Below are 20,815 nucleotides of genomic sequence, written 5' to 3'. Positions count from 1 at the left end.
TTACTACTGAGGTACTAAGCATATAGTCAATATCTATTGAACACTAATTAGCAATGAAAATGTGTCATCAGACAAGTAGACATTACCCAGGATTGTGGTGGCTATTTACACAGGTAAAAGTAAATATCCATTCCTTTGTAGTAAACCTAGTTTGTTCAGTTAACTATCAACAGTGATCTTTTCTTCAATGAGCATGATTTCAATTTGACTACTATGTATCAAAGGAACATAGTTTTCTCTTGTAAATTCAATTAAAGCACTTAACATGGTGACATTATTTTGTTACCTTATCTTTTCGTATCAAAAACAGAAGATCTTCAGCAGAGATTACTCTTGCTCCTCTTAGTTGGGAAACTTCAGCAGCTTGCTGCAACTAACAACAAAGGAAAGTCAGGATATTTCTTTCAGTAATATAAATTAAACATCATATAATCATGATGTCTCAAGAGAAAGAAATATACTAAGAGTTAAAAACCTTGAGGAATAATCAAGTGATTACGTTGCTTTTAAAAGCGAAATGTCCTGTTTTGAGATATTTTTTAAAAATGCAATTAAATTACCTTATAAGCCCACCTGTAACTGATATAATAAACAGATATCCTTGATTTCTCTCATGCAAAAGAAAAATCATACACAGCTTCCAGAAATACATTAATGCACCTGAAAATAATTTTATGAAATTTTATCCTTCCTACCCATGTGAGCAATGGTTTCACTCAGTATCACTAGTTGAATAAGTATATTATTAATCTGAGCTCCCATGCTGGTATGATTTGAAATAGGCCCATTCAGAACTTAAAAGATCAACAAAAACAGTAGCTGTTTCTAATATCCAAAGGAAAAAAAAATACTTTCAGTTTTGGCAAGTCTTCAGTGGTTAAAGGATTCAGTCCATAAATCATAATACTGGACTGCATTAATTTCTTTCCACACTAATCACATGCACACAAAAAGTTAACTGTATCTGGACTATCCAATACAGAACATATTGCATGAAAAGTTAGATTCTCCCTGAAATGTTCATCTGGTCTTTTCTTTATCTACAGAGTTGAGAGTTTTTAGTAATTCAGAAGCCCTAGAAACACAATCTTACTTGAAAATGACCTGGAACATAAAAGAATGTGAAAACCGATAGTTCTATTTTGTTGGCAAAGGCAGACTCAGCTTCTTATTTTGATTAGTTGGAAGGAACATAAAATACATCCATCTGAAAAAAATAAAGATGCTGGAGAAAAACACTACAAAAATGTTCCAAATTTGATCAAACCATGCTGATTGCACCAAACCAACTCTATCCAATCTAAACTATTCCAAAAATATTTACATATAAAAGTTGTTCCTGAAGGCACCCTTCTTGGAAAGGAAACAAATCTAACACACATTCTTGAGAGTTAATGTTTTAAAAGTGACACACTGCCATCTTAACAATAATATGAAATTAAATAGCACATTCGTGCTAAAGAAATTCTGCTTGAATATTTAAGCAATTTTGCTAAGTTAACTTCAAATCTTCTCTAAATACACAGACTACAAAATAGACTATAAACCTTCCTATGTGTCAGCTTTACCACTGGATTTCCTGGATACTGGTGGTTGGTATATAAACATAATTCTACCTAAATATAGAAATTTAAATTTAACTGTGAACCATTTAAAAGGAAATCTTGGGGGAAACATTTTTTAAAAGATGATGCATCTACTCAAAAAGAAACTTGACAGTTTCAAGTAGGCCTGAGCACAATTTTTCTAAAGTCTAAGAGTGTGTCAGGAAATGTGCTTTTATATCCCTTTTCAAGTAAATACATTTAAATTACAGTGCAAAATACATGTGACCAGGGCTGGGGATATAGCCTAGTGGCAAAAGTGCCTGCCTCGGATACACGAGGCCCTAGGTTCGATTCCCCAGCACCACATATACAGAAAACGGCCAGAAGTGGCGCTGTGGCTCAAGTGGCAGAGTGCTAGCCTTGAGCAGGAAGAAGCCAGGGACAGTGCTCAGGCCCTGAGTCCAAGGCCCAGGATTGACCAAAAAAAAAAAAAAATACATGTGACCAGTGTGGAGAAGAACCTGGGTTACTTTTGCATCAGTCTGGACACAAAGAGAGAAATCTGTAAACAATACTATCACTCAATTTTTTTTTCTTTTAAATGAAGAACAGAGATAATCTGGAGCCTCAAATCACTATACGAGGCATAAGCAATTTCACTCATGGTAAGTAAGAACCTGAGAAAGAGGCATTCCTAAACACTTCTCCCAATTAATCAATTATTTACCCATACTACAGATAAAGAATCTCTACCTCTAACACTGTCCAAAGCATTACTTCCCAAACACATTAACCAGAAAAAGAATGAAAATGGAAAATAAAGATACAACAGTTCTACATTTAAATCAACTTTTCAATACCAGTTGTCTTATTTAGTAAGAAAAGTCTATTATTTAATTTTCATTACCCGATTTTCTAATTCTCTTAACCATTATAATGCCCACAATGGCATCGGCATTGCTAGCACTTCCTCAGATGCCTTGGCTCTGTCCAGTGTGTGGGAAATGAAATCTGTGTGATCTCATCAGGGCCTGTCAGCTCTGGCGGGAACCCATGCTCCCAAATCACCTTTCCCAGCTCTGACTTTTGTCTTTTGTTGGGGGGGGGGGGCAGATGGGGGGGAGAAAAACGACACAACTTCATTAGGTAATAAGTAATTGATACTAATACATATATTACCCACTGGCTTATAAATTCTTCTTATGTAGGTCTGCAAGCACAATCTTCTTTCTATAAGACAACCATAAAGAACAGAATAGCAACTTGGCAGCACAGATTCACATACTGTGCACCTCAAGCTCTGCACATGTAATACAAAAACAATATCAGAACTAGAAGACTAGTGTCACAAATGGTCCTAAAACCTTCAGTGTCAAAGGAAGTTAATTCTGTTTTCTAAGAAATATTTCATTTTTGTAATTCATGAAAATTTGAATTCATTATTTATAGCAATCAGTCAAATATTTCTGGCAGTAATAAAAAGTACATTCTCTCTCTCTCTCTCTCTCACACACACACACACACACCACACACACACACACACACACACATACACAGAAAGTTGAACTTTCTGAGCTTTAGTTCCACCAATCAGTAACTAGAGAGAGATGAGTACAAAATGAACTCCAAAGAGCATTCCTGATTTTATATTCTGATTCCAGTATGTAACCCTGATTATAGTTTGCTTTTGGTTCTGTAATTAAGTGCTTGCATCAATAAGCTTAAAAAAACAACAACAAAAAAACCAACTCCCAAGAAGCAGTAACACAATTTGGTGAGAAGGGCATCAGAGTCAGCCATGGCAGTGGAAGTAACAACTGACCCAATTAACCACAGAAGTATGGAAGGATATAGAATAAGGCTGGGCTCTTACTTAGTATTATTGGCTTATTTGACCATAATGTTTGCACGGTACACACAGTACACATGGATGTAGTTAATTACTTCGGTGTCCTCTGATAGTACCAGATACATTTGAAAGCCAAAAGCAGTTGCAAAATGGGATTATGGTGCTACAACTCCTGAGGCATAAAAGAGAATGGTCTGTCTCTATCTCCCATCTGTCCTCTGTCATTTTTCAAATACAGATAATTTGTATATAGTCCCCCTTAATTTGTCTGAGAAAGTACCCTTTATTCAAATTTTGTATCCAAAGATGGCTTGCATAGGAAAAGTAATATATATTGTGTACAGTATTTATCAAATTACATGTAATATATGTAAAAATAAATGAAAAGTGAGGTGTCCTATGTCCAGATGTGAGTGCCATATTTCATCATCAAGCTTTTAAGCCCAAGATGATGATAACCTTCAGATCATATTACACTCAGGCCATTGTAAAGACAAATGAAATAATGTAGTACAGATTAATAAAACAACTTTATATGCATAAGATACTTCTTAGGAATCCCTCATTCTTGTTAAATAAACAGTGAAGCAGCCAAGTATAGTTCAGAAAAAGAGATTCCACTGAAAGCTTGGTAGGCTAGGAACACGTTTAACTCTAGTTACTCAAACCAAAATTAGGATATTATTGTAAGATTCATTGAAGCAGAATATAACTACCCAGCAATATTCATATAGGCAAATTCTGAGAGGGTAAACAGCACAGAGAAGACAGGACCCTAGGTCCTTCAAAGATAAAAGCAAGATGTCCTCAGCCTTCTGAGGTTCTTGCTAACTCAAGCAAACTGAGAAATAAGTCCTCTTTCCATTGGGTTACATGGGTAGCTTGTATGATGTCAGCACTATCATTCTACTTTGTAAAGATCTCATCACAAGGAGAAGACTTCCCTTCCAGAAAGAAAGTCTTTATCAATTACATAACATGGCAATTAGGCAAAAGCCAGTTAACATTGTGGCAAGTATAGGGGAACAGGCACAGGAACTAAAGGAGGAAGGCTAAGGACTACTAAATGTTACTCTGGCTCTGTGTGCATGTGGTTTGTAACTAAATGTGATGGACACTATTAACACATCAAGACAGACAAACCTCTGTGGTATACAGAAGGATAAACCTTCAAACAGTATGGTAGACAAAGCCAAAATGAAATAGGTAGCATGGAGATGGAAGATGAAGGTTCAGCTGGGTGAGTGCAGCTACACAGACACAGACACATACATATATACATTCTCTCTCTCCCTCTTCTGTCTCTGTCTCTCTGTCTGTCTTTCTCTCTCTCCCTAGAGCATCACCTTCTTCTTCCACCGAGTACACAGTGCAGGCGGGGCATTCATGGAATGTAGAGGAAGAAAAGGGCACCTGCTCAGCCAGGCAGAGCAGTTCAGCCAAGTCAACCTTGGCAACCAGTGGGGTGACAGACATTTCAGCCAGATTGCTTTCACATCCCAAAGTTCTATTACTTCTAACTGAACACTGATCATTGGTTTACTCATTCAGTATATAGGGATTGATCATGTAGGCTAATCATGGGGTTGGAAACAAGAAATTATACTATTCTGAAGCAAAGCAAAAGAAGCAAGCAAGAAAACAAATAGCAGAAGCAATACAAAACACAATCTCTAACTTCACAGAGCTTACAGAGTTTTAGTTAAAAAATACAACCAATGACAGCAGATATTATTACAAAAAGTTTACTCTGAAATAAATCAATTCAATGCACTGATGTTGGGAACCTAAGAATTACAAAGGAAGTGTCATAATTTATGTAACATAGTGCCAAGAGTACAGTAAGCTAACACCACTACAAATGTTACACAGGAAAGTAAGCTTCACTAAGGTGGTTATTACCATTGTGTTATTTGTGCTGCTGGGCCTTGCACATACGTGCTCTATCAATGTGCTATATCACCAGCTCTTTATTAAGGCGATTTGTTATAAAAAAAAAAAAGAGTCTCAAAAACATTGCTAAAGATTATCTAATATGTCTAAAAAAATCTTTGCTCATCTGGAGTTAATGTTCAGTTAGATACTAGCCATGATGAATATCTAGCCTAAAGGAAAATCAGATTTTTCCTTCTAGTCTTTAATCAGGATTTGGGGGGGGGGGGGAAGATCTCAATTTTCAAATATATCTGGCTGGATTTCAACTGATATATGTGGGTCTAGGATATCTTTGAGACTGACCCCATATGGGATCATTAATATTGATTTATATGTATGTTTATCAATCAGGGACTTAGAGGAAAACAGAATACTTAAACTGGATAATCAGAAGAGTTGAAATAAAGGAATATTTAAAAATCTGTGAGGCATGGTTAGGGAAACCAGAAGAGCTCGTGTGGTACCCTGTTGTCTCTGCCTCCCTAGTTCCTTGCTCCTAGGTCTAACGACAGCAGGGAATCGTTACTATAGCAATGCTTAGAGAACAAGAGGAGGCAGCAGCTACCCAAAGCTAAATTAAGTCTAGGGCTGTAATACTCCCTGACCTTACATGTACCTACTCTCAGATCTCCCCTGGCGCCTCTCACTGGCCAAGCTCAATAAGAAGGCAGAGAGCAGGTGAGATGTGGGGCTAGGAACCTCCCAGGGAAAAGAAAAGAAGGGTGGGGGAAAAAAAGAATGGGGAGAGTCCCCCCAGAGGAGATAGCCAGTATCACACAAGTCTTCAAATTGACCAAGGACAACATCACAAGGCCACTTTCTCCCCTAAAACAGCTGAAGGTATTTTGCCCACTTTAAAAAATATTTCTGTTCAGACAACTTAAAAATAGAAATGGGTGAGAAGTATCTCTACCAAACAATGTGGAAACTAGAAGACCTAGTGATGGAAATTGTAATTCCAGATTCCAAAACTTAATTTAAGGAAGGAGAACCAATAACAGTAAGAAGAATAATCAGCTTTTGTTAAAAACACTATGAGATGTTTTCATATTTTTTGACATACTCTTTCTTCCCCAAATTACTGGTTTTTCCAATTCTTGCAACAATCTTATAGGCTAGGAGATAATAGTGCTTCATAGATTTCTCACAGAAAAGAAACATTTTCCACATAGGAAAACAGTAGCTCAGAACCTTAAAAAGATAAAGACAGGATTTCAAAATTTCTGCTACAAGATTATTGCTTATATCACTGTATTCCATAGATAGCTGACACCTAGTCTTTTAATATTTAATTGTTTCTTCGGGGAAACTAATATTTATAGTAAAATATATAGTAACTTGTTCAATCATTTATGTTACTGGACTTTGACAAAATTAGCAATTTAGCTGGGTGCTGGTGGGTCACACCTGTAATCCTAGCTACTCAGAAGGCTGAGATCGGAGGATAGAGGTTCAAAGCCAGCTTGGGAAGGAAAATCTGTGAGACTCCTAACTCTAATTATCTACCAAGAAAAGCCGGATGTGGTGCTGTGGCTCAAGTGGTAGACCACAGCAGCACGCAGGCCCCGAATTCAAGCTCCACGACAGGCCAAAAGAAGAAGGAGCAGGAGCAGAAGAAGACGAAGGAGCGGGAGCAGAAGAAGACGAAGGAGAGGGAGGAGGAGGAGGAGGAGGAGGAGGAGGAGGAGGAGGAGGAGGAGGAGGAGGAGGAGGAGGAGGAGGAGGAGGAGGAGGAGGAGGAGGAGGAGGAGGAGGAGGAGGAGGAGGAGGAGGAGGAGGAGGAGGAGGAGGAGGAGGAGGAGCGGAGGAAGGAGAGGAGGAGGAGGAGGAGGGAGGAGGAGGAGGAGGGAGGAGGAGGGAGGAGGAGGGAGGAGGGAGGAGGAGGAGAAGGAGGAGAAGGAGGAGGAGGAGGAGGAGGAGGAGGAGGAGGAGGAGGAGGAGGAGGAGAAGGAGGAGAAGGAGAAGGAGAAGGAGAAGGAGAAGGAGAAGGAGAAGGAGAAGGAGAAGGAGAAGGAGAAGGAGAAGGAGAAGGAGAAATTTAATATAGCTTTTCTGGAGTTTTAACAGTCTTCGATAATTTCCCATAAATATTTCTGTTATACATTTAAGTTTGACTTTTTGAATTAGGGAATGATTTTTCATATGGAATATAACAAATCCACTCTGAAAATATGCATTAGATATGATACTGGCTACATGACCTTCAAGTCTCATTTTTAATATGATGTAATAACACTTGTATTTCAGGGCTGTGTGTCCATTCTTATAAAATTGTATATGTAACATACCTATCATAGCTTAGGATAATAAGGCTTTCAAGGAATATTTATTCCTGTATATGGTCAGCATTTTCTGTTGACAAGGGCCTAGTATACATAGTTAAGATGAAAAAACACTCATATACAACCCAATGAGAACCCTGTCTGTCTTCTTCTTGCTAGTTAAGGGGAGGTGGGAGAACTCTCAACAACTAAATTCCAGTGTTACACCTGTGTAGACTCTGGTGTTCCTTTACCTCCAACAATACTTATGCCACATGTTTGTTTAATTTGCTTACTGTGTTATCCTAGTTGTATCATAAATATGAACTAAAAATAAAAACTATGACAAAGTATTTACTTTCTTGACATTTCTTTCCAGTATATAATGTTTACAAAGTTCCAAATAATAAAGAGTAGAAAAGTCACTTTGCATTTTATTTGCTTTTCTAAAGGACATACTTATTAAACACTATCTAAAAAAATTAACTAAGGAAGGAAATGCAAACTCATAAAGATAAGAAAATAAGGGGATTATAACAACTCCAACTGGATGTGGTGGCCTAGGCCTGTAATCTCAGCACTCCAGAGGTAGATGCAAGAGGACCTGAGTTTGAGACCAATCTAGGCTACATAGCAAGACTCAATCTCAAAATTAAGCAAATAAACTAACAAAATATCCAAACAAAAGGCCCAATATCTACAACCTTAGTTCAGGAAGACAATAATGTGGAAAAAAAGAAATTAATTAAGAAAACAATCCTAAAGAGAGGAAGGGGGTAGGAGGAATACAGTCATAAAGTCATTGCCTATCCTACAAAATTAAGAAAATCAAAGGAAAAGATAGGATTGGGAGGGGTGAGGGAGAATGATAAAAGGGGTAACACTGATCAAGATGCATTGGATGCATAAACTACTATGTTAAATGGAAACTACTTAGTACAACTAAAGACAGTAACAAAATTAAAAATTTAAAAACTGATAATGAAGAATATAAGTTTTAGACTAAAGCCACTAAATGCTAAACATTAGGATTAAAAACTACAGTACAGTGCAACAGCAATATTTATAAGATAATATGTTGTAAATTAACTGTACAACTTGGGGGGGGAGGGAGAACTGGAGAGGAGTGGAGGTGGGAGAAAAATGAGGGAGAGATAACAAGTTTGACATGAAATGTACTCACTACCTTACGTATGTAACTGTGACCCCTCTGTACACCACTGTGACAATAAAATTAAATTTAAGAAAGAGACAAAACTACAATACCAAGTCACATCTACATACTAATTCACAAGCATTTGATTCTCAAAATATTGCCATAATTCTTGATAAAACACTAACAAAATAAAGTCCACCTGTCATTGGGCTTATTAATTTGGAGCCAGGGCATAAAGATTAATGAGCAAAATAACTTCCTGCAGTAATTCCCATGCCCAAATCAGAAGAGTAAGCAGGTTAAGGGCTGCAGGCTATGGGTGTTGTCCGTTACCTCACACAGGTGATCAGAGTAGCAACCACTATTCAAGTACCAAGGAAAGAGGTGAACCTTATGGATACATGGGAGAAAAACATGCCATGAACTAGGCATCGGAAGCGCAAAAGTTCTGGAGCAAGGCTGTGCTTTCAAGTGTTGGAGGGGGAAAAAGGGAGGCTAAAATGCCCTAGGAGGGTGGTTGGGGATAGGATCAGAAAAGTAGCTTACAATATATAGTGTGCCCTATAAAAAATTCTAGATATACAGTAGAATTTCAGAATGCTGAGTACAGGAGTCTTTTAACTTCTATGTCCTGCAAAGCCAACAGAAAATGATTTTCGATTTTCCTATTTCCTTCTACTTTAACTCTGTTGTACTAAAATATAACCAATGAAAAACTTTGAAAAACATTCTGAGGACAAAAGAATAGGCACTGAAAACATAAAGAAAAAGAAAACAGTCCATATGAAAAAGCTAAACAATTATAATGTCACCTCACCAACAACCCTGAACACAAATGAAGAAGGGAGAAATGTCTTAAAATTCTGAAGTAATATAATTTGTAAACTCAAAAAGGTGAAGGTACAGTAGTGTCAGACATGCAAATTAGATGAAAATTCACCAGAGTGTCTTTGATCAGAGTAAGGGGGAAAAACCATGGACGAGGGTGGGTGTCACTGGCTTATGTCCCTGTAGAGAAGACACGAGTGTGCAGTGGGCCAGAAAGGGCAAGAGGTCCCAGGGTGTAGATGTATAGGAAGCCTAAAGAACTGCTTGTGAAGCAAGCTGACAGTCCATGAGAGGTATTCTCAAAATGCATCAAGTCAGAGAAATTTTTATTTGCATTTACAGGAGATTCACATTTATTGACAAATGGATATGGAGTCTGTAGATGCATATAAAACTAAATAAAGGAGTAAGAGGGTTATTATCAGGAAAACAAACCAAATTTCAAGTAAGCAATGTGGCTTGTGAATTCAGTGATTTCAGTCAGGTGATAAAGAAGATAAACATGTTGATGTAACTGTATTGGGCATTGGAGGTTAAAGGATGCTACAAAAAACAAACAAACAAAAAACAGGTGAGACTGGAGAAATGAAAAAGATAAAACAGACCTTGAAAGTAGTAGAACACAATGGGAATGCCAAAGTGGACAGATGAAAATCAGAAACAGGGATGATTCCAGGGAAAACTTATCAACAGCTTAGCACACAATGGCCAGCTATCTGAAGTAAAACAGTAGGATTTCATCTTCAGTGGATGCTATCTAAGAGTGAGAGAGCTATTTTTACCATGGTTGAAAAACCCACAAAGAAAACATAACACATCAGGGTTTCTAGTTTCCAAATACACCTCCAATGTCAGCTCCTCCCACACATGCCTTAAGTAAACAATGGATGTTCTAGGATTCACCTGCATAGACAATAAAAAAGCTGCTGCTGTTTCTGTGTCTGCCTTCTGAAGAGCTCAGTGTTCTAATGTAGTATCTCACAGGAGCATCTTTACAGAGAGGTTGACAGGGCCCTGAGTCTACAAAGAAGACAAGCCTACTCTTCATCAAGATCAGGTATTAGAAATAGGAAACTGAAAGGGAATACCAAAATCGAGAGACACAGGGTAAAAAGACAAACGACTACAAAAGCAATACTTGCAAAACTGTTTGGTGTAAATCAACTGAACAACTCATGGGGGGAGAGGGAAAGGGGGAAGAGGGTGGGGGGAATGAGGGAGGAGGTAACAAACAGTACAAGAAATGTATCCAATGCCTAATGTATGAAAATGTATCCTCTCTGTATATCAGTTTGACAATAAAATTAAAAAAAAATAAAGTTCTAAGATGAAACTACTGAAGGTTCTAATTAAAAAAAAAAAAAGATCCTAGCTGAGATTCCATATGACTTAGCTCCAAGGGCCACTGAAGTATAACCATGTGAGACAGAAATTTTACATATGACAACAGAATCCTGAGCTAAGCCAAGTCACTGAACCATAAGAAATAATAAAATCATGTAGCCTGTCATAACAAAGAAAAAAATTTACAATTTTCTACAATGATCTAGACCATAATGTATACAACCTTCATTGGTACAGGGAAGGCATTTATACTCAACAGGTATTAAGGAATGTCTCCATGAAGGCATAGCATTTTAGCTGAGATCTGGGATCTAAAAGATTATTGGCCTCTAGCCATTCAAAGGAAACTCAGTTGTGGGAGAGTGGTAGAGACTAGTACATCAGGTAGGTGGAGAACAGATCATAGACCCTAGGGACAAGGAGAAACTGTAAGATAAGGGTGGCAAAGAAGAAATAAGAACGACCAAATGAGGACAGAGTACAGTACAGGCGCCAACTCCAACACAGTAATGGTGATCACTTATTGTAATAGCACTTTCCAGACTAGAAAAACTGCTTATAAGAAAGACATTCCCAGAAAGAACATAAAATGCACAGAAACATAAGAATACTCTTACTCTTGTTGCTGTTTTTTTTTTTTTTTTGGCCAGTCCTGGGCCTTGGACTCAGGGCCTGAGCACTGTCCCTGGCTTCTTCCCGCTCAAGGCTAGCACTCTGCCACTTGAGCCACAGCGCCGCTTCTGGCCGTTTTCTGTATATGTGGTGCTGGGGAATCGAACCTAGGGCCTCGGGTATACCGAGGCAGGCACTCTTGCCACTAGGCTATATCCCCAGCCCCTTGTTGCTGTTTTTAATCTAAACATTTTCAGTCTTCTACTAATAGGACATAGCAGAAGCATCTGCAATTCTCAGCACTCAGTAACTACATCTTTCTAGGCTCCAATTTCCTCATTTGAAATTGGGGATAATAATAACTACTACACCTGAGGGTTATGAGATGATTATAGTTTTGTGCAGGAGATAATATCATAGTATGAAGGCCTCAGGTAGAAAATTTAAGAGATAAAGGCAACACATCTCCCAGAAATATTAATATTATTAGAGAATAATTAAAGCATTATTTTTATATTAAGATATATACAGAGTATGGCATAACATAAAAATGTTGAATTAAGTTTTACCATAACAAAGGCATGGTAGCTCCTGACTGTAGTCCTACTTGTAAAGCTGAGATGAGAGACCATAAAGACTCCTTCTCAAGTCATCTCAAGCCAAAGAGGAAAATGAGATTGGGAGGACTGTGGTTCCAGGACAGCCCAGGCAGAAAAGTCTGTGAATGTCCACTTTTGTGGAGAGAAGCTGGCTATGGTGGCATGTGCCTGTTATCCCAGGAACTACAGGAATGAGCAGGAGAAATAGAAGGTACCAAAGTCTTCACCTGATTTTAAGAGCCTACATCAGTATGTGAGACAATTCAAACACACACTGAGCAATTCATCAGCAAAGATCACCACATTACATCTATGCTTAACTACTATTTGACAAGATCCCAGTAATCTAGCTTTCAGTAACTTCAAATTTATGGATGTTTGGGACAGATACCAAAATTCAGCTTCAATTCACTATAAAGAAAACTGACTTTAAATACAAGCACTGAAGCTACAAACCAGGGCTTTCAAGAGCCACTCATTAACTTCCAAAATAGTAAGAAACTCAGAAATCCACCATTTATATATAAGCTGAATTATTCATTTAATGTATGTGTCTCAGAAAAGGACATTTTCCATCTGCTTTTATTAAGAGCTGAATTATTTCATTCAAGTGGAGCTGCTACAGTTCTTTCATTCCTAGAGCATTGAAAATGACAATTCTGTACTATTACAGAGTAGCAATTGTGAGGGCAGAGTTACTTTCAGGATCACAGTCCACCTACTCATCTCTTCAGCCTGTCCAAACACCTCTATCTTCTACTCTTACCTAAGCATTCTTTACTGCTGTGAACAAAAGGCAGTTAATTAAGTCCTGCTGTATGCCTTTGAATGGACTGTCCCATCAAGCTGGGTAACCTCAATTTTGTTTAGCTAATTCCTGCTCAATCTTCAAAAGTTTACTCAGGCTCCAGAACATCTGGAAACCTTCCTTAGAACTCTTGTTCTCAGAATGCCCAAAACACTGCTGCATGAGGAACAGCACTATATTTTAAGCATGGATTTTCTTTCCTACTGCCATCTACTTGCAAAAGCATTTGAGCTCAGCATTAACATCCTATCCATTATGCATCCCTTCCATCTAGCACTAGAGTAAGCAATATATGTTTACTGAATAAGTTCATGTCCCATATACCACACTAAAAACTCAGACATGGTATAACTAACTAGATAAAGATTCTGGGAATGCTAGATCATGGAAATAAGCATCTGACATAAATCCAAGTCTCTTGGGTTTCTGGCCAGGTGAGTATCATCTTAGATTCTTAAGTTTCAGTTTCTTAGATGGAATCTCCTCCAGATAGAAAACAAAACCATCACTTTCTAGTCAACTGAAGTACTTTTCAAAGCAAGTAAACTGGAATTTCAATTAAAAATAATGTTTAGTATTTCAGATCGCTATTGGTGAGCTCTTCAAATGTTAATAATCACATAAATAAGCTAGGTATGGCGGTGTATACCTGTAATTCTAGCTACTTGGGAAGCAGAGACAGGAAGATCAAGAGTTCAAGGCCAGCAGGGCAAAGTTAGAAGTGAGACTTTATCTCAATAACTCAAAATTAAAATCAAATAAAAATATATAGGGCAGGAGGTGTAGTTCAAGTAGTAGAGTACTTGTCTCATGTATGTAAGGCCCTGGTTTAATCCTCAGTGCTTAAAAAAATCATATAAAATTTGACTATCTCTAAACTGTTCTCAATTTCATATTATAGATTATTTCAAGAGAGGAAAAAGGAAAAAGGACTACAATCTCTACCTATACCCATTATGCCACTGAAGGGAAACCTTCCTTATCATTATTCATGAGAAGAATGGCATCTAAGAAAATACTTTAGAAATTCCATAAAAATTATTAATCCATACCATAAAACAGACCAAAGACACTGTCATACTACAAATCCTGAAATTCAAAACTCCAGCTGGCAGACCTCCCAGAGGACCCTAGGAGAACATGAGCTGTCTGTGGAGGCCACACTTTGGGAATTGATATAAGAAATGAAACTACTCTCTCCTCACAACTGAGGAGCTTGAGCTTTTGCTGAGGGAAAACACTGCCCTTGAGCCAAGAATATCAGAGTATTAGAATCTCTAAATTTGTCTCAAACACCCTCATAGCCCCAACAACCTTAATTATGGAAAGCAGTCAATTAGTTGATCCTAAGGCAGGTTATGTCTAACATGTAATGAATATACACAGTGCAAATGACACCTCCACACAAAAGCTTGTAGCTTTAACCCAATTCTTAACAACAGAGCCACCAGCTGTTCTGTAAGAGCTTCTCCTTTCCTTCATAATGATTTTATCTTAAAGAAATGAAAATTCTTTAACCAATCTAATACAAGAATCTAAGAAACAAAATCAAACAACTGCTTTTGGACACAGTCTAAATGAATATATTCTCATGTCTCTAATCCTGTTGACACTGAAAGCATTTTGCAAATCTTTCTCAGTCAATTCATGAGCCACAGAAAAGCATAGTCCAGTAATTTCCCAGGAAGAAGCTAAATATTTATTGGTTACTGGCTCTGTGCCAGGAAAATAAACATATAAGGACAAGTATCTAGTTTATTAAAATGTACTACAAAGCCTCTGTAACCAAACAAGTATGGCATGTGAGTGGTCAAACCAACACAACATAAAAAATTGAGAAAGTGATCCAAATGCATAGGAGATTCAGCACCTACTGGTGTGTGTGTGTGCGTGTGTGTGTGCATGTGCATGCACGCTCGCACCAGTACTGGGCCTTAAACTCAGGGCCTGCACATTGTCCCTTAGCCACACCTCTATTACAGGGTCTTTGCAGCTTAACTGGAGATAAGAGTCTCATGAACTTTACTGAAAAATAAACCAAATCAAAAAGGGCTGGAAGCATGAGTGAACAGCAGAGCACCTGGCTAATAAGGAGAAGGGCCTGAGTCTAAACCACGATACAAAAAAAAAGAAAGAACTGAAATTTATATTTAAAATGGACATGAGATTTTACCAGAAGGTGACAAGAATAAAGAATGAAGAAAGATTGTGAGATCCATACTCAAATCCAGTTTCACTGAAAGGTTTTCCTAGTAATGTGCTGAATACATTTATAAACTATGGCATCAGTACTTTACATGAACTTTGCAAAAATTCATTCATATAAATGGTGTAATTATGTATAGTGTGCATTTCTCAGAGGATAATGATTGTCAACATAATTAAACACTTTTGACCCAGACAGTCTTATTTAACCAAATGTAAAGCAATAGCAAAACACATTCTCTACATGAGCACAGTTCTTAGAAAATGCCCCATTATTACTAAGAGACATTACCTGAGAAGTAAGCACAGACGATTCCTTACCCAAAATGCCTGAGGTGTGTACTGGACACGACACCAGCGGCTGGGAATGCAAAGATGACTAAAATGTGGTCCTTTCCCTTAGGTAGAATATCATGTAATGTCCAGGACACCAAGAAAGGTGGGGTGAGAGGAAGCACATCCAACTGAACATGGACATTTTAGCAACCGTGAACTAGGCACAAGGCAAGAGAAAGGTAGGTGGGATGTATGCTTGGGAGGGGAATGAGTGAAAGTGACTTCTTGTATTTAAGTTAATATTGACAGTACCCCACAGGAAAAGTACAACAGTTGCAGGAAAACACATTTGTTTATAGATAAAATACCTGAACATGCATACAAACATGACAAAATATTGAGAAAAACCTCTATGAATCTTGGGATTATTATTGTCTTTCTAAGTGTGTGTGTGTGTGTGTGTGTGTGTGTGTGTGTGTGTGTGTGTGTGTGTGTGTGTGTGTGTGTGTTGTGGTGCTGGTCCTGGGGCTTGAACCTGGGGCCTGGACACTGACCCTGAGCTCCTTTTGGTCACAGCTAGTGCTCTATCACTTGAGCCACAGCTCCACTTTGGGCTTGTTGATAATTTATTGCATATAGAGGCTCACAAACTTTGCTGCCCTGGCTGGCTTTGAACTGTTATCCCCAGGTCCTGAGTAGCTAGGATTACAGGCTTGAGCCACTTTTGTCTTTTTTTTTTTTTTTAAAGGATACTCTGATTTGAATTCAAAACCTTGTACTTCTGGGCTAGCACTTTATGACAGTAGTAGAACCCAGCTCATCCTGCTCCTTCGGGAGAAAGACCTCAACATTGTACAGCATGTTACTAAAGACCAACCTCAATACCTTCTAGACAGCTCCCCTTCAATTTGATGCCCAGACCTAGTAAAAGAAATACATAGGCTTCTGGCATTACACTTGACTTGATGGTCTTTTGAGAGCTAGCTCTCAAAGGAAGGGTATCTCCTAGGACTTTTGCAAACTAAAACTGGTATGCTAATGACCACTTTACAGTGTCCCGTCATTAGTTAGAAGAAAGATAGGTCTGGATGGGAATGACTATTGTGTTCAACTGTATGTTACCCATAGTACATTGTGTCAGATAATTCTCTGAGGTAAGAGTGATACTATCCCTGCTTTATGATAAGAGACTGTGGCTTTGAAATGATAATGAGTTGCAGTCTGATCTCAAAAACTCTACTTTTGGAGGAGTTAGGCAATATAGACCATGTATGTCATCAAACCTCTAAAACCACTGTGAGATCACCATTATTTCAGCAACAAGAGAACACAATTCTGTCAATTAAACTGATAAAAAAATTTTCCTATGAGTTATACTCAAAATACTGAGCAATACTGACCAAAGTTAGAACACAAACTATGATCAGTCTTATCTAAGGAGAAAATGAGATTGCTCAGCAATGGTTATAGTCCTCTAGTACTGCAGTGACATTGTCTCCGGTACTTCAGAAAAGTGAAGATTAGAAACAAAACTGGATCCTTGCTTCAGGTAGTCCAAGAAGAACTTGCCTGGGATTTTTATTTCAACCTCATTTTAAAGTGCTTTAATGAAAGTTGTTCTTTTACATAAACACACAAAGGGGACATATTAGCAAAATAAACTGCAAAAAGCCAGGCTGTAGGCATGGCTTAAGTGCAGGTATGGCTAGCCCAGAGGCTAGCCTAGCAAGGGCAGGGCCCTGAGTTCATGTCTCAGTACTGCCAGAAACAACAATAAAAAAGAAGTTAGGTAATAATTCACCTACAGGGCACTCTGTACTAACAGAATTAACTGATCTATGACTATGTCCATGAAAGAGAAAAGAAATCTATAACACTTAAAGACCAAGTTGTTGAAATGTTACTGCAAGACTTTGCTGGTTTTAATAGTGGTTAAAGCTTGATAGTTAACCAAAACCTAAAAAGAGCACCTACAAGAGCAAAGCAATAAAAATCAAAGGAGCTTTAGCTCTATTGTTTTAAAAATGGAGATGTTAATGAGCCTCTGCTAGACAGGAGCTCTACCATGAACCCAAGAACACTCCCAACCCAAGAGCTTTCTAATGTAATAGAAATGCTATGCTTTGTTGGGAAAAGTTTCCTGAGAGTACATATTGTCTAAAATCTGTATTGCATGTTAATTTTATGCATAAAAATAATATATATTACAACACTATATACACATTCTAGAGTCTAAAAGAAAACATTAAATGTAATTAGGTCTTCCTTGTACTAAATATAATTAACAAATATATAGCTACTGAGGTCTAAGTATGGGCTATGTATTCTATTTTTGTGTTAAAAATGTGTATATCGATTTACCATAAAATTTGCAACATAATACTATGTATGACTCAAGTAAAATTCTCTTTGAAACTCCTGGTCATTTCTCAGGAGATAACATGGTATAGTAGCCTTTTCAGCAGACAATTAGGCATCCTGCATTTATTGTTATTCTCTTCAGTGCTAGGGTCCAAGTCGCAGCATCACATGCATGTGGGAGAGCATATCACAACCCCACGGGCAGCTCCCATTCAGATACCGGGCTGTTTTTCTGTTTTGTTTTTGTTACTGCTGTTTTCTTATGGCAGTACTGGGGCATGAACTCAGGGCCTGGATGCTGTCCCTTAGCTTTTCTGCTCAAGGACGGAGTCCCATGGAGCTCCCAATTTGAGCCCCAGTCCTCTCAGATAGCAGTCTCCTGAGTAGATAGGCCTACAAGTGGGAGCCATGGGTGTTCAGTGTCATATACTTTTAAAAAGAAATATTTTGAGAATTATTTCCTTATTTTCCGTCCCCCCTGCTGTTGGTGTGCTTCTGCATTTGAGAAAGTCTTCCTGAAGACTGGTGGCTTACCAAGGCCTGAGAAATAATGAGAAGCCATAACACCAGAGATGGTCCAGCTAGACATCACTATAGTCAGAGGATCAGAACTGTCCTTGGCTTCTCTACCTACATGGAATTTGTGAGCAACACTTTGGTTTTGCTCCAGACTAGAACATTTCCAACAAAACAATGCCAATCATCTGTAAAACAACCACTGAATTTAAAAATATCTGGAGGGAGAGAAGCTCTTACTGCTTTCTGCTTAGACTGGTATGCCTGAGTCATTGTATTATCTGGAGTGTTTTCTTGTCACAGAATTCTATCTCCTGCTAGCAAATTCCTAGTACTGTAGTGTTACAAAGCTTTCCCAATTGTGTTCTGGTAGAAATTCTTGTGGGGTTTGCAACACTGTTCTTTAAATAACTGCTGAGTTCCAAGCAGAAGAAATGATTGTTATTTAACATACACAATGTTCCAGCAGATATAGACTAGACACTGCCCAAGATGAATTCCTAATTCTGCCGAGGTTCACTGTTTTTTCTAAATGCATTAAGAAAAAAGGAGTCTTCTTGACTTTAAATTTTGTGTCACTTCTTGTCATAAATAATAATGATCTAAAATCACTCTTTGTGTGTACCTAGGATCATAATAAATGCCATGTGTAAAGAGGAGTATTACAACAGTAATTTTCAATATCTATATAATTAGTTCACATAATATATTTAATGGCTTGCTACACGTTTAGTTGGCAAGTTCCTACATTTACTAACCTCATAATTTTAAATTAGAAAATTATATTTCAACCTACTGTTTTTATTTTGACTGCATCCAACATATATGAACAGTGGCACATACAGTCAATAAATGAGCCATTATTTTTCCAAGGTGTATGAAATGCATACATAGTGATGTCAATGGCATCAAGTTTTCCTTTGCTAAACAGGGAAACAATTAAAATTGTGTTAACTATAAAATAAGGATTACACTAATGTTAAAAAGGAAAAGATTTACTTTTTTTTAAACTGCAGACATGCAGTCATGTGAATGTAACCTAATGCTGACTGTATAAAACATGAACTAAGCAAAGGTTTCCCAGCTGTTTTTGATCAGCTTCCTTTGTTTAACATGAAGTCAACTTCCAGAAGACACAGACAAGCTGTACATCCACAGGTAATGGTTACCAGATGGATATGTTCTCCCTGCTGCTTGGTCTGACACCAGAAAGAACATGCTACAAGGAAGGACAGGGAGCCAAGGAATCCTGAGCCATAACCAGGCCCTTCCCACCTACAGTGGCCATCACAGTCCAAGACTCTGTTGTGCTAAACCAATTGTGCAATTTTAAAATACAGTGAAATGCATAAAATACAAAAAATAGGGTGTTAGTGATGAAAGGTCTTACATATTTTAAATGATACTATGAATTATTAGCCCTCTCCTAAAGGTAAAAGTCCATTTCAACAGTACTTGCATACCTAGCTTAAGAATTCACTTATTATGGATGCATAACAAATATTTATAAGTGGACAACTCATGCCTGTAATCCTAGCTACTCAGGAGTTTGAGATCTGAGGATCTTGGGTTAAATTCTTGAGGTCTGAAGCCAGCCCAGGGAAGGAAAGTCCACAAGACTCTTATTTCCAATTAATTACCAAAAAAGCCAGAAGTGGAGCTGTGGCTCAAGTGATAGAGTACCAGCCCTGAGCAAAGAAACCCAGGGACAATACCCAGGCCAGGAGTTCTAGCCTTAGGACTAGCACTAAATAAATAAACGAATGAAACTAAAAAAGAGAAATATTCATAAGAATGAATGTGGTCTATGTGCCATGGAGATAGAGAAAATATCTCAAATAGAAAACTATCAGTAGAAAAATCCAATAAACACAAAATTAGAGAAAGATTAAAATGGCATGTAGTCCATGCCTCAACTTCCTTTATATTTAACATTTCTTGTAATTGAAATTTAAAGATGTATAGTTTTAGGGGAAAAAGAGTAAATCAAAATAACTCCAGAAAATAAAGAATGACATTAGCAGACTAAAACACTGGGAAATTCCCTAAAGACAGAAATTTAACAAAATCAGATGAGTAGAAGGACTTGTTGAAAATTCACAACACAAACACAGGAAAGAGAACACTGTCAGATAGGTAGGATCAGTTCCTGGGAGGCTCCAGGCTCAAGGTAAGGCAAAAAAGCACCTGGGTCAGTCATATGGAAGAATAATGTAGGAAAACTATTACCACTCCATGGAATCAGAGAACCAACCTTTTCCTCTGTAGAGTTATGTAGGCCCTGGAGAACAGAATATACAGAACTAGGAGAGGGATAACGGGCTTCTGCAAAGCCTGGTGCAGAACCTTCCAATGAATGCTCTCTGCCTCAAGCCCTCCTACTTCAAAATTCTTGGTTGGCTCTTCACAGGCCTGTCCTCTTGACATCAGACATTCTCCATTATATGCACTCTTCAGCCTGAGCCTCAGCCTACATCCATCCCCATGGAGGAGATGCCCTGCTCATGGAGGTAGGGTT

At 38.0% G+C, this 20,815-nt stretch overlaps 1 protein-coding gene across 2 annotated transcripts in view; it reads right to left on the bottom strand.

Annotated features, from left to right (window-relative positions):
• Window positions 1–20,815, bottom strand: part of Supt3h (SPT3 homolog, SAGA and STAGA complex component) — a 241,970-nt gene that overhangs the window by 96,639 nt on the left and 124,516 nt on the right. For both annotated transcript variants that reach the window (XM_048347678.1, XM_048347679.1), the window contains one exon: window positions 287–373. In XM_048347678.1, coding sequence (XP_048203635.1) covers window positions 287–373 — 87 coding nt within the window. The remainder of the gene's footprint in view (window positions 1–286; window positions 374–20,815) is intronic.

The sequence above is a fragment of the Perognathus longimembris genome, chromosome 6 (genome assembly GCF_023159225.1).
Source record: "Perognathus longimembris pacificus isolate PPM17 chromosome 6, ASM2315922v1, whole genome shotgun sequence".
NCBI classification, from domain to species: Eukaryota; Metazoa; Chordata; class Mammalia; order Rodentia; family Heteromyidae; genus Perognathus; species Perognathus longimembris.
Note: the sequence above shows the minus strand (reverse complement) of the source record. Positions and strands in the feature narration are given on the sequence as shown.